At 35.1% G+C, this 17851-nt stretch overlaps 1 protein-coding gene across 7 annotated transcripts in view; it reads left to right on the top strand.

Moving 5' to 3' along the window:
• ABCD3 (ATP binding cassette subfamily D member 3) overlaps positions 1–17851 on the top strand; it is an 88632-nt gene that overhangs the window by 30375 nt on the left and 40406 nt on the right. For 5 of the 7 annotated variants that reach the window (XR_010340184.1, XM_064370213.1, XM_064370217.1 and 2 more), the window contains exons 2-4: positions 4632–4668; positions 10960–11058; positions 14105–14193. Coding sequence is in view for 6 of the 7 variants with exons in the window: in XM_064370213.1 (XP_064226283.1) it covers positions 4632–4668; positions 10960–11058; positions 14105–14193 (225 nt within the window). In the remaining variant the exon portion in view is untranslated. Of the gene's footprint in view, positions 1–4631; positions 4669–10369; positions 10447–10959; positions 11059–14104; positions 14194–17851 lie in introns of those variants that run through there. The other 2 variants (XM_064370216.1, XM_064370218.1) reach the window with 2 other exon arrangements.

The raw sequence follows: 17851 nt of genomic DNA, 5'->3' as shown, positions 1-17851 counted from the left end.
AAGGTTCTGAGCATTGCTTTAGGTGAATTCCATAGGATATATATTTTATATGGATGTATGTGGTCTAACATACATGTATGGGTGTGCATATGTATGTCTACTTGTGTATATATATATTCAATATGTATATACATATACACATATTTGATGTGGTTATGCAAATAAATTGAAAGAGGACAGAAACTAATGTAAGGAACCCACTTAGAAAACAAATGAGAATATTATAATGGTTCACATGAGAAATTTTTATGGCTTGAATTGAAATCATAGTAGTAGAAATGCAAAGAAGAGCATAGAGAAAATTGGAAATGAAATGTATGAGAAAGAGAAAATAAATATCGTAGAATAACTAGCAGCTTTGTGGTTTGGGTAGCTGGTAGATGAAGGTGGGTTCGCTGATTTAGGGCTTATGTTCAGGATGGAATAATGGAAGAATAGATTTGGGATAGAAAGGTGAATTCAGAAATAGACATGTTTGCATTAAATCCAGGTACAGATACCTTATTAAAAATCAGATATTCAAGTCAGGAGCTCAGGAAAGAGGAGGAAGCTAGAGATTTGGCGGGGAGTAGGGGGTGATCAGAGAAAGGGTTGATTTTAAGGTTTCACTCAGGTGATCTAGGATAGTATCTCTATGACCTAGAGATAATAGGTCAAAAGACGCATTATTCAGGGTCTACATTTTTTTTTATATATATATATTTTATTGCATTTTAGGTTTTGGGGTACATGTGAAGAATATGCAGGATTGTTGCATAGGTACATACATGGCAATGTGGTTTGCTGCCTTCCTTCCCATCACCTATGTCTGGCATTTCTCCCTTACAGAACTTTTCTCCTTCCTTCCCCCCACCTTCCCTCCCTCCCTCCCTCCCTCCTTCCCTCCTTCCCTCCCTCCCTCCTTCCCTCCTTCCCTCCTTCCCTCCTTCCTTCCTTCCTTTTTTTTTTTTTTTTTTTTGAGATTAAATCTTGCTCTGTCACCCAAGCTGGAGTGCAATGGTGCTATCTTGGCTTACTGCAACCTTCGCCTCCCAGGTTCAAGTGATTCTCCTGCCTCAGCGTCCCGGGTAGCTGGGATTACAGATGTGCACTACCATGCCTGGCTAAGTTTTGTATTTTTAGTAGAGACAGCGTTTTGCCATGTTGGCCAGGCTGGCCTTGAACTCCTGATCTCAAGTGATTCTCTCGCCTTGGCCTCCTAAAGTACTGGGATTACAGGCATGAGCCACCACACCCATCCTAGAACTTTCTTGTCTATCTTTTTCTTTTTCTCTCTCTCTCTCTTTTTTTTTTTTTGAGACAGAGTCTCACTCTGTCGCCCAGGCTGGAGTGCAGTGGCACGATCTCGGCTCATTGCAACCTCCACCTCCTGGGTTCAAGTGATTCTCCTACCTCAGCCTCTGGAGTAGCTGAGACTACCAGCGTGTGCGACCATGCCCGGCTAATTTTTGTATTTTTAGTAGAGACGGGGTTTTGCCACGTTGGCCAGGCTGGTCTTGAACTCCTGACCTCAAGTGATCTACCTACCTCGGCCTCCCAAAGTGCTGGGATTACAGGTGCGAGCCACTGCACTTGGCCGTACTTTCTTTATAGAACTAATTTTGTTTTCATTTTGATGATAAATTAAAAATAAATTAAGCATATTCTGGGTTTTCTGAATGACTACCATACTATACAGATTTTAGTGCCAATATTGTGTTTAATGGTTGCTAAGTGATCATCTACAGACCACATGTATGATAAATTTGCTATATTGGAACTTATATCAGGTTAATGTGTATTAATGTAAAACTAAGAAAATCACCTTCCACTTTTGTACTCGTACTGAATTGTTTTGCCATTAAAGATGTCTTTTATAGTGGTAACTACAGATGGAAGGTGTTTTCATAGAATTTCCTGAGAAACAAATCTTATAAAGAAACTTTTAAAGAAACTTAAGAAGAAATTTTAATTGTCACAGACTGATTAAAGAAAATAGGACTTATATATAGAGTATGTGTTCAGGCCAGTTGAAGCTTTATAAGATGTCATGGTTCCCTCTGAACAAAGTATTTCATGGAAACTTGGAGAGAGAAAAGTGATGAAGTGATGGGAGAGCGACTGATCATGTGGCTCACTCATTGGTGTGGGTGTAGGGGTGTTTGTGTATGTGTGTACATGTATATATGTATTTTTATGAGCGTCGTACTGCATGAATCTCCATTTCTCTCTGTAAATATCAACCTGTAACATTTATTAGTGGTAAGCACTGTGGCATTCTTATTGAATATTAATTTTTTACTTTTTATGTTGATATACATATACATTGTGAAACGATTACTATTATCAAGCTATAGTCACCATCCTGTACATTAGATCTCCAGAACTTGTTCGTCTTAGGGTGACTGAACTTTGTACCTTTTGACTAACTTTTCCCTATTTCTTCCAACCCCTGAGCCCCTGGCAACTACCATTCTATTCTCTGCTTCTGAGTTTGACTTTTTTAGATTCCACATGTAAGTGAGATCATGCAGAATTTGACTTTTTGGGCCTGGCTTATTTCATTTAGTATAATGTCCCCCAGGTTCATCCATATTGTTGCAAATGACAGAATTTCCTTTTTTTTTAAAGGCTGAATTTATTCCATTGTATTTTTATACCACATATTCTTTATCCATTCATCCTTGTTATGAATAGTGCTGCAGGGAACATGAGAGTGCAGATACCTCTTTGAGATACTGATTTCATTTCCTTAGGATCTATACCCAGAAGTGGGATTGTTGGATCATATGGTAGTTATGTTTTAATTTTTAAGGAATTTCCATACTGTTTTCCATAATGGTTGTACTAATTTATACTCCTATCAACCAACAGTGTACAAGTGTTCTCTTTTCTCCACATCTTTGCCAACAGTTATCATTAATCTTTTTGATAGTAGTCATCCTAAGAAGTATGAATATTATCTCATTGTGGTTTTGATTTGTGTTTTTCTGATGATCAGTGATGTTGAGAATTTTTTCATGTATACTAGCTAGCCATTTATATGTCTTTTGAGAAATATCTATTCAGGTCCTTTGCTCGTTTTTTAAAATTGGATTGTTGTCTTGCTATTGAGTTGAGTTCCTTACATATTTTAGATATTAACCCCTAATCAGGTGTATGGTTGCACATATTTTCTCCCACAGTTTATCTCTTCACTGCATTGTTTCTTTTGCTGTGCTAAAATGCATTTTGTTTAACAGTTTTATAATTCATAAAAGATTTTAAACAGATAAATAATCTATAATGCAACTGAAATTAGAAACAATAATAACCTAAGTGCTTTTTAAAATAAGGGCATCTATTGAATTGTAGTTAGGTTTGACTTTCTAGTCTTATTTCGTGACCTGGTATCTTATTAATGAAGATGTGCATTCTGCAGATCCTCGGAGTTCAACTACATGTTGAACACAGAGGGTTGAATGATGTATGACCCCTGTAGTAAACTCAGATTCCCCTTTAAAGAAGGGTTTACTGCCTAGCTGTGAGAAATGTGAGATCCTGCAGCCTCTCTTCCACCGCCCTTGTGTTCCCCCCCCAACCCCCCACTTTCCTGCCTTAGAGTCTGCCTCAGCTCTAGAGACATTTCCCTCTCCTCATGTCACAAACTCCCTACATGCGTTTCCAGACAGAGCAAGGCAGAGGTATTAAAGACCTGGCCATTTCAGCCCATCACAGAGCACTCTGATGGACAGTGCTTGCTTTAGAAATTCCTGTATGGTTGGCTGAAGTCATGTTGGGCTTGCATCACAGTTTGAGTTCTGCCCAAAACTGGTTTCTCTGCCTTCCATTCACAGATACTGATCCCTAATGAACATTTGTACCCCAGATACCATATTACCTCAGCTAGAAACCAGCCTGCAATAGCTCCTGATAGCATGGAACTAGTTTCATGGAAGAAAGTATACATCAAACAAATTCAAAATGTGATCAGTGTTATGTAGAAGCATAGGGTGCCATGGTAGTGTGTTATGGAAAGGACCAATACCTGGCTAATTATGGTAGTGTGTTATGGAAAGGACCAATACTGGCTAATTAAACAAGACTGTTTGGGGAGGTAGCCTAGACTAGTAGTCAGAATATGACCCTTGGACATACTGCTTTCTTTCTCCAGGCCAGTTTCCTCATTTGTAATATGGGAGTGACACATATTCTGTCATCCTTTAGAAGACTAGCCTGGGATTGCTCATGTGGTTAGGGAAAGATTTCCAGCAGTAAGAGGAAGCAGTGCACATTTTTCAAGCTTCTGTTTGTGTTGGTTTGCTGATGTTCCATTGGCCAAAGCAGTTTACGTGGCCAAGCTGTGATTCAAGGATAAAGAAGTAGACTTGTATTTATGTTTGCATTTACACACACACACACACACACCCCCCTAAAAATTGCCAAACAAAATGTCTGTTACATAATAGTAGTAAAAATTTGTTAAGTACTTTTTGTAAATAATGCTTACTAAGAGTCAGCTGGACTATTTTTATTTAATATGTTCTATCTCACTATGAATGAAAAAGAAGAAACACTTTTAAATAATTTGGTATATTTGACATCTTAAACTCATTTTAAGTGATAGCACTTTGCACACAAAGTAAAGCTCTCTCTCTCTTTTTCCTCTGCAGTAAGAAAAGTGGAAAACCACCATTACAGAACAATGAGGTAACATTTTAAATCGTCTTCTTTTTTGGATTTCATGCATTTATTTCATTAATTTTGTTATATGATTTTGATTTAGGATAAAATTTTATTAGTAGAGAACTTAAAAATACCTCCAGTCTTCTACATATTACAGGAAGTCTTTCTGAAATAGGACTCCTGACAAGTGTCTCCTAGTATTTACTTGAAACTGTTTATTCAGTGGAAAGTGTCATTCTAGGAGGCACCCTTAACTGAATTAGTTCTAGCCCATGATGACATTAATTTCCCCCCTTCTAGCTTCTTAGAGGTGACTATTAACATCTTTTGCACTGGGATCCTGCCTCCCTCCCTCCCTCTTTCTCCTTCCTCTTTCCTTCTCCCTTTCCTTCTTTTCTTTTCCCCGTCCCCTCCTTTCTCTTCCCCTCCCCTTCCCTCTTCTCCCTTCCCCTCTTCTCTCCTCCCCTCTTCTCCCCTCCTTCCCTCTCTATTCTCTTTTATGTCTTACTTTTTCTTTAAAATTTTCTTTTTACTGACCAGGTCTCATTCTGTCATCCAGGCAGGAGTGCAGTGGCATGATTATAGTTCTGTGTAAAGTCTGCCTTCTGAGCTCTAGGGATCCTCCTGCCTCAGCCTCTGCAGTAGCTGGGACTGGGACTATAGGTGTGAGCCACCTTGCCTGGATGTTTTCTCTAGTAGACCCACATATATTTGAAGATAGTTGTATCTTATGAGTCTTTCCCTGTTCTAGGCAACCTTGATTCCTTCAAATATGTCTCATGTGACATGCGTTCTGATCCTTTTTCAGTTCTGTATGCATTCCTTTGGACTTACACTAGTTTCCTTCGGCATTGTGCTTAGAGTGGAATGTAATTGTCCAGATGTGGCCTGACTAGCGTGGAATATATCAGCCTGATTACATTCCTGGATATGAACATGATATTGCTAAAATTCATCCTGAAATTGCTTTCATTTCTTTCGCCCTATTTTTTACATTAAGTGGCGTTTATGGTAAATTATAAACTTCAGGTGTCTTTCTGACAAACAGCTCTATACCTCTACATGTTATATTCATCAGTTGATTTATTTCTTTTTTAATGATAACTTTATTGAGGTATAATTGATACACCATAAAATTTATCATAATTGATACACCATAAAATTTATCCATTTAAGTGTATAAATGAGTAGTTAGTATAGTCACAGAGTTGTGTGGCTATCACCACTACATAATTTTAGAAAATCTTCATCTCTCCAAAAAATCCTATACCCATTAGCAGTCACTCCTTATTACCATCTTCCCCCAATCCCTGGCAACCACAAATCTGTTTCTGTCTCTATTGATTTACCTGTTCTGGACATTTCAAATAAATGAAAGCATATAATATGCCTAGCTTCTATCACACAGCACAGTGTTTTGAAGTTTCATCATGTTGTTGTTATATCAGTATTGCATTCCTTTTATTGCTGAATAGTGTTGTTTGTATATATACACCACATTATGTTTATCAGTTCATCAATTGGTGGACGTTGAGGTTGTTTCTATTTTTTGGCTATTATGAATAATGCTGCTATGAAAATTTGTGCACAAGTTTTTATATGGAGATATGCTTTTATTTCTCTTGGGTGTATACCTAGAAGTGGAATTGCTGGGTCATATGTTAACTCAGTTGATTTCTTTTAGATAAACATTAATTTATTGCTGTAAATGTCAGTTTATTAGGTTTAATCCACTGTCTATACCATTAGTCTAATTTTTAGTGCATTTCTCACATCTGATATGTTAAATAGAAGATTATCTAGAAATTATCTAGAAAATTAATTTGCCTTTCCTTTCCTTCACATGCTGGTAGTATTGACTATGTAAGGGCCAAGGAGATTGCTCTGTGGCGTCTCTTAGTCTTTGTTTTTGATTATTCAGCTATGAATACATCCAACTACAGCAAAATCTGGTTCACATTTCTCCATTAAGGCCACAATAATTTTATAGGAAACATCTAATTTCTTTATTAATTTACTAATTCATTTAGTAAGTCAATCTTTCAATAAATATTTCTTGAGCTCCTCATATATGCCTGGCATTGTTTTTGGCTCTAGGTATATGACAGTTATAAAAATACGTTTCCACCCTCATAGAGCTTACATTCTACATGTCAGCTAGTATGTTATAGTATGGTATCCTTAACAAAGAAGAAAATTAGAATAGTTTACTATGATGTACTTTTAGTAAACTCATGCTGGCTTCTAGTGGTTAGTGTCTCTCAGGTCTTCCCCAGCTCTCCATGTCAGTGTCTGTTCTCTGAATATCCTGGTGATTGACATCAAGATTGTTGTTCTTTAGTTTCCGTAGTATTTCCTTCCCAGTATTTGAAAAATGTGATAAGATGTGCTTATGTCCACTTTTCTGATATATCTCCAGCTCCATGATCTCTCATATCTAAGTTATAGCTGAGTAATGAAATCTTAGTTATCCTATCTTACTCATATCTCTTCTTTGCATATCATATCTGCAAGTTTCAGGACAGCTAGATTCATTTCACTCATATTTTTCTTCTCATTTTTCTGTACAATATTGTTTTAGCATATACTTATCTGCTAGTTGCATAGTATGAGCAAGATAAATTTAGTTTATGTTAAGTAATTGGCAATAAAAAGGACACAAGATGCACACTGATACCACATTTGTTAAATTTATAGGAAGTGCACACATGCACACCTATGTGCTAAAATGAAATCTAATAGGATATGTAACAAAACAGTAGGTTTACTTTTCTTATTTTTGGTCGTCATATTTTTCTAATTTTTCTACAGTGAATATGTTATGAGGAAGGCAATTTAACATTTTTTTCATAGAAATTTTTTATATCCTTTGTGATGGAGGTGGGGTAGGGAGAGGCAATTTTCATAAGACATGAATTTTAAGGAGAAAAAAAGATTTAATTAGAAAGTTAGAGAGCAATATAATGAAGTTCAAAATATATAAAGATAAGTACTGTACTGGGTTCAGTAGCATTCCCGTGCATATTTTTGTATTTTGTGTAGGTGTGTGTATCCATAAGCAATATATGTAGAATTACTTGACGTATTTGAAAGTTTCATAAATTCGTGTGTAAAATGAATTGCATGTATCATTCTAATTTTTTCCAGCATACTGTTTTTTTAGATCAGTTTAAAGCTGTAGACCTACTTAATTTAACTGCTCTTTCGTATTCTGTTTGTATGTATGTGAGGTGCTTTCTTTTTTAGAGTTGTCTAGAATTTTCATTGAACAATTTTATTATGATTTATGTAATATTGGTGTACATTTAGGTTGTTTTTAATTTTATGCTATTATAAACAGAGTACGATGTTTTTATTTGTGTGGCTAAGCATATGTACAGGTATATCTGTAGGGTAGGTTTCTGAAAGTCAATTTGCTGGGTTATTTTACATTTTACAGTTAGTGTACATTTTACATTTTGATAAATGATATATAATAGTTGTACCAGTTTTCACTTTTCCCTACAATATACAGGAATACTTTACTCTGTCAGCACTACATGGCCTCTTATTTTACTGCTATTTCAAACATCTTTTTCAGTCAATCTCACCTAAGATAATTGACATCAGTAGGAATTTCCCATTGTACTTTGACTTTGTTACCTCTTGAATTTTAGGTATTTTTTCCGTCATTGCATTATTACTTTGACTTCTCAAAAAGCTTTTAATGATTTGTTTGCTTTTTCTATAATGTTCATGTTAAACTTATATCACCACAGTGGTCTTTTTATTTGTATTTAAAAAAATTACTGGGAAGTTTAGAAGTGAGAAAAGTTCATGGTGAATTTAAAATGAATTCTTGTAATGTTATGAAATGTACTGCCTCTATAGTTATTCTTATTTAGATAGGTTTCAGGTAGAGTTTTGCTGTGATCAAGATAGTCCAGTATTCCTGACATCTCTTTGAATTCAGCCCTTCTGAGCCATGTGCTCCCCCAACCCACAGGTGATCCTTTGCAGAAAACAGTGATAACTTTTGGAAGAATGTAGTTCTCTTCATGGATTGAAATGTAATGAAAATCTGTCAGCTTTCAGTCAGTTTAAAGATAGGGACAGTGACAACAGGGACAGAAGAAAATGAGGAATTTTATACCAGTTAGCAACTAATATTTTAGTGTTTCAACATTACTCTCTTGTAACTCTTTTTTTTTCTAACCTTCTTCATTGTTTGTTCTAATCATTTCTTTAGAGTAGCTAGAAACAGGTGATCCTCTATTTAACTGAGATGTCCATTTCACCTCAGGATTGTGCCACTTAAGTTTCCAGCTAGGAATGGAGAAGGGTGTTGATTACAGGTAAGGCAAGGTGAAGTGAGGAGGGAGTGGTGATGGTGACAGGAGGAAAAACAAGTAGAGGTTTAACTTCTTTTTTTTAAAGGTAATTAATATGGATCACCTTCTCTTTACTCTTTTCTTCCTATGTTTTCTGGGTTTGGGGAAATACAAAAGGAGATTAGGTTAAATGTGTAAGATTTAGCTTGAGGAGAATAGGCTAGTTCAACTAAATGGACTGTGAGTAGGGCTTTTTCTCTATTTTGTTTGCTGTTGTGTCCTTATCATTTAGAATAGAGTTTGGATCAAGTAGTTGTTTGTTGAATGTATGAATGCATGCATGTATGAATTAAGTAGACTAAGCCTATAACTCAGTAGGATGGGGTTTGCAACTTTATCTGAAAGACGTGAAATGCTGAGTGTGTGTTCCAGCAGTTGCAGGGTAAGTTGATTCTTTACCAGTTCTTCCTATTGTAGTCTTTCTAGTCTAACCCTATAAACACAGTGCCTTCAGACTTCCTTTCGTGGTCTACAGTTCTGTACTACACTCGGTGCCTATTTATTAGGATTATATCTATAAAGCACTTAGCACAATGTCTCACATATAGTTGGTAGTTATTATTCTAATTCAGTAGCCAAACAGTTCACCTGGTTCATCAAGTTATTTATTTAATCAAAGCATATTTACATTATATTTAACTAATAGAGTTACTCTACAAGTACAGGCATTTGTTTGTCAGGAGCACAGTAGTTAATCAGGGGATTGGGGTTTTTCTGGAGTGTCTTGCCTTTTCCAAGAAGTTTCTCCTGTCTGTTCTCCCAAACATTCCAAGAGTGATAAGTAAATAGCCTCTACCATAGGATAGTCTTGCCGCTTCTTTCCTTATCTTTGCAAATGGTTTAGTACTTCTGTTTTCACGCAGCTAGTGAAAATGAAAAAACTCTTGAGGGAGCTAAGATTATCTTTTAAATCCCTCTACACTGACAATAAGCTCTCCAGCCTTACTGTGGCTTCAAGGTTCCATCCTTTGTAAGCCCTGCCTACCTTTTCGACTTCTCTCATTCTTGTTCCCTTTACTATAGCAATAGTGTCATCTTGCTGTCAAATATGCACAGCTATTTTATTTCTAACACTGGATTTTTGTACTTGATGTTCCTTGTGCTTCACTTTCTCCACCCTGCAACCCACCTTAAATAATCACATGGCTTCACTTTATTTATGTCTAAGCTTAAATGTCAAGAGGCTTTTCAGACCATCCCGTCTGAACCGTTCTTTTTTTCCTCATGACCCTGCCTAGTCTATCTGTAATAATTTATGTATTGGTTTATTTTTTGTCTATGTTTCTCCTACTAGAATGTGAGCTGCATGAGTGAAAGAACCTTGTCTGTCTTTGAATTTTATGAGGAAGAGAGAATGAACTGATAGATATTGGAAATGTGAAATTTTCTGAGGAATAGAGAATGAACTGACAGATATTGGAAATGTGAAATGGTAAATCTAGGAATCCAGAAGTTTCCTGTATTTGATATCAGGGAAAATTCTGTTCAGGATTTTTTTTTTTTTTTAAGTATGGTGTTAATCAGGAAGTGGCTAAAGCAAAACTCAGTAAGTCCTCGACGTTTTTCTCAGCTCTCTGTCTGATGTCATCCTCTGTGACGGTACCTTCCTCACAGCTCCAGCCAGGTTGGCCATATTGTTCTTTCTCAGGCACATTACAGGCTTTCACCTTGGTATTTTTCAGTTGCTGTGTCTTCTGTTTGTAGTTTTCTTCACCCAGATAATTATGTGGTTCCAGAACTCACTTCCTTATTCAGTTTGTAGACAACATTATTTTCTCAAAAACATGTTTGAATATGAGTAGCAGTGTAAGTATGCAAGTCTATGTTCTGTAAATTTATTTATCTTGATAGCTGCTTATATTGACTTAGATGAAACATGGTTCTTTAATTTTATTATATATTTGTTACAGCTATCTTAAAAGGCCTTTTTTTTTTTTTAACGTAGAAAGAGGGGAAAAAGGAGCGAGCTGTGGTGGACAAGGTGTTTTTCTCAAGGCTCACCCAGATTCTCAAAATCATGGTCCCTAGAACATTTTGCAAAGAGGTAAGTCTTATGAAATTATAATGTTAAATATATTGGGCCGTTCTTGCATTAAATACGTGAGACTGGGTAATTGATAAAGAAAAGAGATTTAATTGGCTCATGGTTCTGCAGGCTGTACAGGCATGGCACAGCATCTCCTCCACTTCCAGGGATACCTCAGGAAGCTTGCAGTTACAGCGGGAGGTGAAGGGGAAAGCCAGTGTCTTACATGGTGAGCGAGGGAGCAAAGGGCTGAGGAGGCGCCACATACTTTTAAACAGCCAGATACATGAGAACTCAGTCACTATCTGGAGGACAGCAGCACGCCATGAGGGATCCACCTCCATGACCCAAACACCTTCCACCAGTCCCCGCCTTCCAATACTGGGTATTATATTTCAACATGAGATTCGGGTGGAGACAGATACCCAAATTATATCATTAAGTGTTGAACTTTCGAGGTTACGTAAGATTAGAACAATCAAATCATAACACTTCGGTTATACTGTAGGTCAAATGTTCTCTCTGTAGATAAAGAAGACTACTAAATTTTTGTCTTTAAATCATCACCTGTCATACAAACACCCTTGTTCAGTGCCAGTTTTTAAATAGTTTTCGCTTGTTTAGGACGTATCATTTCATTTTATTTTCTATGAAATACTAGGGTACTGCCATGCAGCTACCCTAAATGGTGTTGCTTTGTTATAGTTAATACTGTCAATAAAAATAAGGTTAAATTTCAAAAGACAAACCTTTTTATTATATTGAGATGTTAACAAGTCACATTAGTGTGGAATATATTTGATTAAATGTTTTTTAGATACCCAAAATGACATCTGGATTCATCAGGTATTTCAGGAAGTGAGCTGCTTGTATGAATAAAGTTTTATAAGTAATTCCTTTGCTCTTTTATCAAGATTATCTTTATAAACATTTTTAATGATTATTAAAATAATGCTGTGTTTTCAATCTTCCTCAGCATTCTCTCATTCTGTAACTAGAAATAACATTACCTTCAACTCTTTCTCTTTCCCTTGTCACCCTTTTTGGTCGCTGGGATCTGCTAATTTTTCCTGTACTTAGCTGTTATAAAAGCATTGCATTTCCCAACGACAATGTCCATTTCTCCATCATGCTGAATTTGCTCTTCTCATCCTTACCTTGGCATCATGTCCTGATGATTCTGCCCTTGAGAAATTCTTTTTAAAAAAGTAATAGCACTTGTTTTTTCCTAATTAGACAGACAATACATGTTCCTTGAAGAAAATTAGAAAATGCAGCTACATTTTTTTTTTTCTTTTTGGCACCTGTCAGCCTCTTACTCATTTTGATATATAGTCATCTTGTGCGTAAGCAATATTTTTAATTTAAAAATGGAGTCACACACTTTTAAGATCTGCTCCTTCCCTTATATTATAAATGTTCTAAGTGTCCTAAAATTTCTCATAAATGAGTCTCTCCCTTTACATTCCTACTGTTCTCACTGTCTCTTACCTCGATTACTATATTTTAATTGGCCTTTTTGCTTCTTTTCCTTTTTCCAATTTGTATTATTTCTTAAAATCCTAATAAAAACATTTGATTTCTTTTTTCTTATAGAGTAAATCACAACCTGACTTTGGCCTTCCTTTTAATATTATCTGCTTAGAAGATGTTGTTTTATGATCTGACTCTATGTCTTCAGCCTTTCATTTGTTTACAACATAATGTCTGTGAAATCCTGTCCCTCCCTACATCAAAAACAAATGTTTTAAAAAATTGCCTAATGGTCATCTTTTTCGTGACTATTTCCAATGACACTTTAGGCATAACTGTTTTCTCATTTCTACAACTTTCTGCCTTTGGAGAATCCTTATTTAAAATATAAGCTTCTCAGGAAAGATTTGTATATTACCCTCCAATTAGTTAAAGCTTAATGTTCATTTGAACTATTGCAGGGGTTCAATGAATGTAAAACGAATTTGAGACATTGAATGAATCCCTGGGAGTTAGTAAGGGAGGTAGAAGGGGCTAAATTGGCCAGCCTGCCACCCTCTGCAGACCTTCTTCCCTGACTTTAGCTTCTATGTCACTGTCTTATTTTTCCAATTAAGAAAGTTTAAGATCAGCTTTAAATGTGTGTGTTTAGGCTTGGGGTGGCAGGATTCTCATCTCATAGAAAGATAACTGATTCCTAGCCAATCACCCAGCGTCTCAACTTTCCCTGCTTCATAATCTATCTGGCACAGCATTGCTTAATAAACATCACTTTTTAAAAATCACTTTTTGTTCTACCGAGAAGCTTGCAAGAATTTTATATGTATAAACTCTGCTGGTTATACAATACCATAGTTCATATGATTTTAACCCCTTTTTTTCCCCATTACATCCTTCACCTTTTTTACCCTTAATCCTCATTCTCTTTTTTATTTTATTATTTTTCATATTTCTAATGCCATAACTGTCTTTTGCTACCCCAAACCTTCCCATCCCACAGCTTAGGACATGAAGTGATGCAAATATGTTTGCCTAAATTTGTCTGCTACTTTTTATGTGTAACTCTTCCCTTCATAACTAAATGGAAAGCCCTCTGAGGGCATGGGCACTATTAGAAATTTTTCTAACAAATTAAACCAAATTTATTCTACTTAGGCAAAATTTTAGGTTTCAATTTTTGTTAGTTGTTTAACTGTATATTTACAGTTACTGTCCTTTTTCTTTGTTAAAGTTATATGTTAGAAATATAAGAAAATCAACAATACACTATAATCTAGGTAATCTAAATTATATTCCTAGCTTCTGTCCTTGACTAGGTGTATGAAGGCAAGTTCTTTGACCTGCCTAAGATTCGCTTTTGAATTCTGAATGAGAAAGATTAAATGAGTCTATGAGACCTTTTCCATTTACATAATACTCTTGAGTTCCATTTTGATTATGTTTAAAATTGCTCATAGAAAAAATGTCAGCCAACTGTATTAAAACTAGCATAAAACTTTAGATTTGTAAACCAAAAATTGTTACCAAGGTAATATTTCTTTGAACTTTCTAAAATGCATTTATTTAATTTACTATACCTGGTTTATTTTAGACAGGTTACTTGATACTTATTGCTGTTATGCTGGTGTCTCGAACATATTGTGATGTTTGGATGATTCAAAATGGGACACTAATTGAAAGGTACTTTTTCATTCACCTTCCTCCTATATGTGTGAAATGCTAATTTGTCTCATATTTAAGCATTATCTTTATAAGCAAGAAATAGATTCCAAATTAGGTAAAAGATACTCAAGTCAAATTATGTGTTTGTTCATTTACTGAAAAAGTATTTGGTGTTTTCCATGTGCCAGGCAATATGCTATACACTGTGATAGGGGTCTGTATGCCAGCAACTAGGAGAAACTGTACCAAGCCTTACTGAGCTGACAGTTTATGAAGAGTTAGAGACAAGTAGACAGAAAATTAAAATGCAATATAATAAGTGTGGTAATGGGAGTTCTAAAAAAGCAGCAAGTTGGAATTTTGAAATTAATGAGATAATTTGGAGGAAAATTTCAAAGCATTTCAAAGAATCACATTGAGCATGTTTATTGGAAGGGAAAACAATTCTTTGACATTTCTGTCTGCATCTGCCATTAGTACTTTTTATATGTTTTTCATTATAGTCTTTCTACATGTTATTAATCACTGGAATTGCTAATTTTGAATGTAAAAACATCACAAATGTCAGTTGGGATATCTTGGGTTATAACCATTTACCATTTATCTGTTCCTAAAGAATTTTTTTTCATAACTAATTTGCATGTCAGAGTAAAAATTTTTACTAGGAATTTTATTTCCTGATATGTAATTTTTGTCAGAAAATTTCTTAAAATATTTAATCTAAAATAACTTTTTGAATGACAGTATTTAAAATTGTTAAATGCCCCAACAATTTGAAATAAAGGTTTTTTTGTCTTAGATTATTGATTTGCTTCTTAAAGATTTGTAGGAAGAGGAAGAATGCTTTATGACCATGCTCTCTAACTCATATCTCTAGGACAGTAAAGAATCTTGTACAGGCGGGATTAAAGCCCTGAAAGTATGTACCTCTGAATAGGGGTAAATTATGTAGGCTCGTATATTCAACCCAAGTTTCCCTGATCAGTCCTGTGCCTTTTAATTTTAATCAAAGTAATATATGAACATAGCTTTAAAAATAATACATGAACATAGCTTAATGTCAAATAGTCCTATAGCATTAATGACAAAACACATCAATCTCTTGGCTCCTCTCACTCATAACTGTCATTATCTGGAGTCAGTCATTTTCTGTTCTTTTTACTGTTTCATCTCTTATTTTGTGTCTGCATTTCCATATTATATATTTGTATTACTGTTTATAGATTTCTCATTTTTAGAGAGGAAGTGTTTATTTCCTACTTTGGAAGGTGAGAATTAGCCCTTTTATACTCTCCCATGCTCATCTTCTCAATGTTTTATATATTTAATAAAAATTACATAATTTTTTGTTAAATCAGAATGTATTGTTTACATGATTTTGACTGCTGCTTACAACTGAGCCACATGGCATACTTCGATCGTACCTTTTCCATACAACTTTTTGTTTTTCCTGGTGTTTATAAATTACCAGTTGTTATTTGTGCACATTAGTTTTTTTTTTTTTTTTAACCTACATCCCCCTAATTCAGCTTGAGCTTTTTGACAATACTGTAAAATCTTCTCAGTATTGGAATATGGTCAAACACCAACTAATCTATCAACTTCATCTTTCTATTTCCACCCCCACGTATACATTTTATAGTTTCCTGTCTTCTTGTTTTAATCAGGATTGGTTGCATTTTAGGCCCACTGAATAGCAATCATGTTTGAACTTGCTTTTATCATTATTTTGGGAATTTCTTTCATCTTTGCATTCTGAATTAAATAACCTGTTTCTGGACTTTTTGTTTTTCTCTTCCTCAGTTTACTTTCTTGTTTTGGCAGATGCACTCTTTTTCTGAGTAAGGGTGGAAGGGAGATAAATTTTTGAGACCTTGTAGATCTGAAAATGTCTTTCTTCTAGTCTCATACTTGATTGATAATTTAACTATGTTTGTGTATTCCAAGTTGGAAATCACTTTTCTTCAGAATTTTGAGAGTATCACTCTGTTCTGGTCTCAGACTTGGCTGCAGAATGATTGGAATCATCCGGAGAATTTTAAGAACTATGAATGTCTGGGCCCCACCCCTAGAGATTCTGATTCAATTAATCAAACCTTTATGAAGCATCCAGTAGATTCTGTTGTGCAGTTCCAGGGTGGGTATTGAGGCCTCTTGCCATTCTAATTGCTCAGCTGTAGCTGGGATTTGTTCCTCTCTCAATCTCTCCCTCAATCTTCTTTAAAAAATTGTTGCTGTTGTATTACTGGATGTTTGAAAATTTCACTGAACATTGGTATGAATTTTTCTTTTTCATTCATTGTGCTGGGCACTAGGCGAACTCTTTTTCTATCTGGAAACTCAATCTCTGATAAATTTTCTTGTGTTTAAAAAGAAATTATTTCTCTCCATTTTTTTTGGATTCTTACTAGCTGAGTGTTGGAGCCCCTGGACTGATAATCTGATTATCTTATAATTTCTGTTCTATTTTTGTCTCTGCCATTTTATTTTATTTTCTAGGAAATTTCTTTAACTTTATTATCTGGTGAATTTTTATTTGTTATAATTTTTTTTCCAAGAGTTATCTTTTGTATGGATGTTCATTTTTATGGCAATCATTCTTTTAAGTATGCAATATTTTTTCACCTCTGAAGCTATCTAATTCTTGTTTTTAATGTGTTTTTAGCTCCCTGCATTTTTTGTTTCCTTCATGGTCCTTTGTTATTCTGTTGTTTGTCATTCACATTAGAGGCTTTCCTCAAGCATTCTGTGACTCTTGGCTATGAATTCATATGTAAAAGTAAGTGCCTTAAACACTTACTAGAAGCTGGAGTTGAGAGCTTGTTAATTGTTTGGTCTCCCTTGAAGGGTGTTTGTAGGGGAGCGTAATCGAGCACGTGTGTGTGTGTGTGTGTGTGTGTGTGTGTGTGTGTGTGTTACTCAGTTTTAAAATGTAATTATGAGATTTAAAAATTCTTTTTTCATTTTTTGTATGAGTTTCTGAAAAATATTTTTAAAACCATTATTTCGATATACTTTACACTTACAGAAAAGTTGTAAAAATAGAATCAGGTGCTGGATATGGTGGCTCATGTCTGTAATCTCAACACTTTGGGAAGCTGAGGTGGGAGGCCAATAACTCAAGGCCAGCCTGGGCAGCAAGTGAGACCTCGCCTCTACAAAACCTAAAAAAGTTAGCTGGCTGTGGTGGCACGTGCCTATAGTCCCAACTCTCCGAGTGGCTGAGCAGAAGGATCACTTAAGCTTAGGGATATTGTATCTCAACAACAACAACAAAAAAGATTAGCATAAGGAACTTCCTTTTATTCTTAACCAACATTCACTAATTGTAAAATACTCATTTTAAAGTTGTTAACTTTCTCCTGAATAAATAGTTCTGAGCCTCTGCTATGTATGAAATTCTTTATTTGGACCATGTCTCAAAAAGAAGTTTTAAAATATTATACATTCATACAGTATAATTTTATTTGAAAAGTTAGCATTTATTTCCATCTCACTATTTAAGCTACAGTGTAAATTGATTTATCTGTTTTCCCTTTTTGCCTTTTCTAAAGTAAGTCTAGATTCATGTATTTCTGCTAAAGACAGCCTCAAAGAGACTTATTATGGTCCTTAATGTACTTCATTTTAATATTCTTTTCATATTTTAAACTTATTTGTTACGGTGACTAGTGAC

The sequence above is a fragment of the Aotus nancymaae genome, unplaced genomic scaffold (assembly GCF_030222135.1).
Source record: "Aotus nancymaae isolate 86718 unplaced genomic scaffold, 86718_ANA_hifiasm-v0.15.2.pri h1tg000103l, whole genome shotgun sequence".
Taxonomy (NCBI): Eukaryota; Metazoa; Chordata; class Mammalia; order Primates; family Aotidae; genus Aotus; species Aotus nancymaae.
This window is presented reverse-complemented; position numbering and strand designations above follow the sequence as displayed.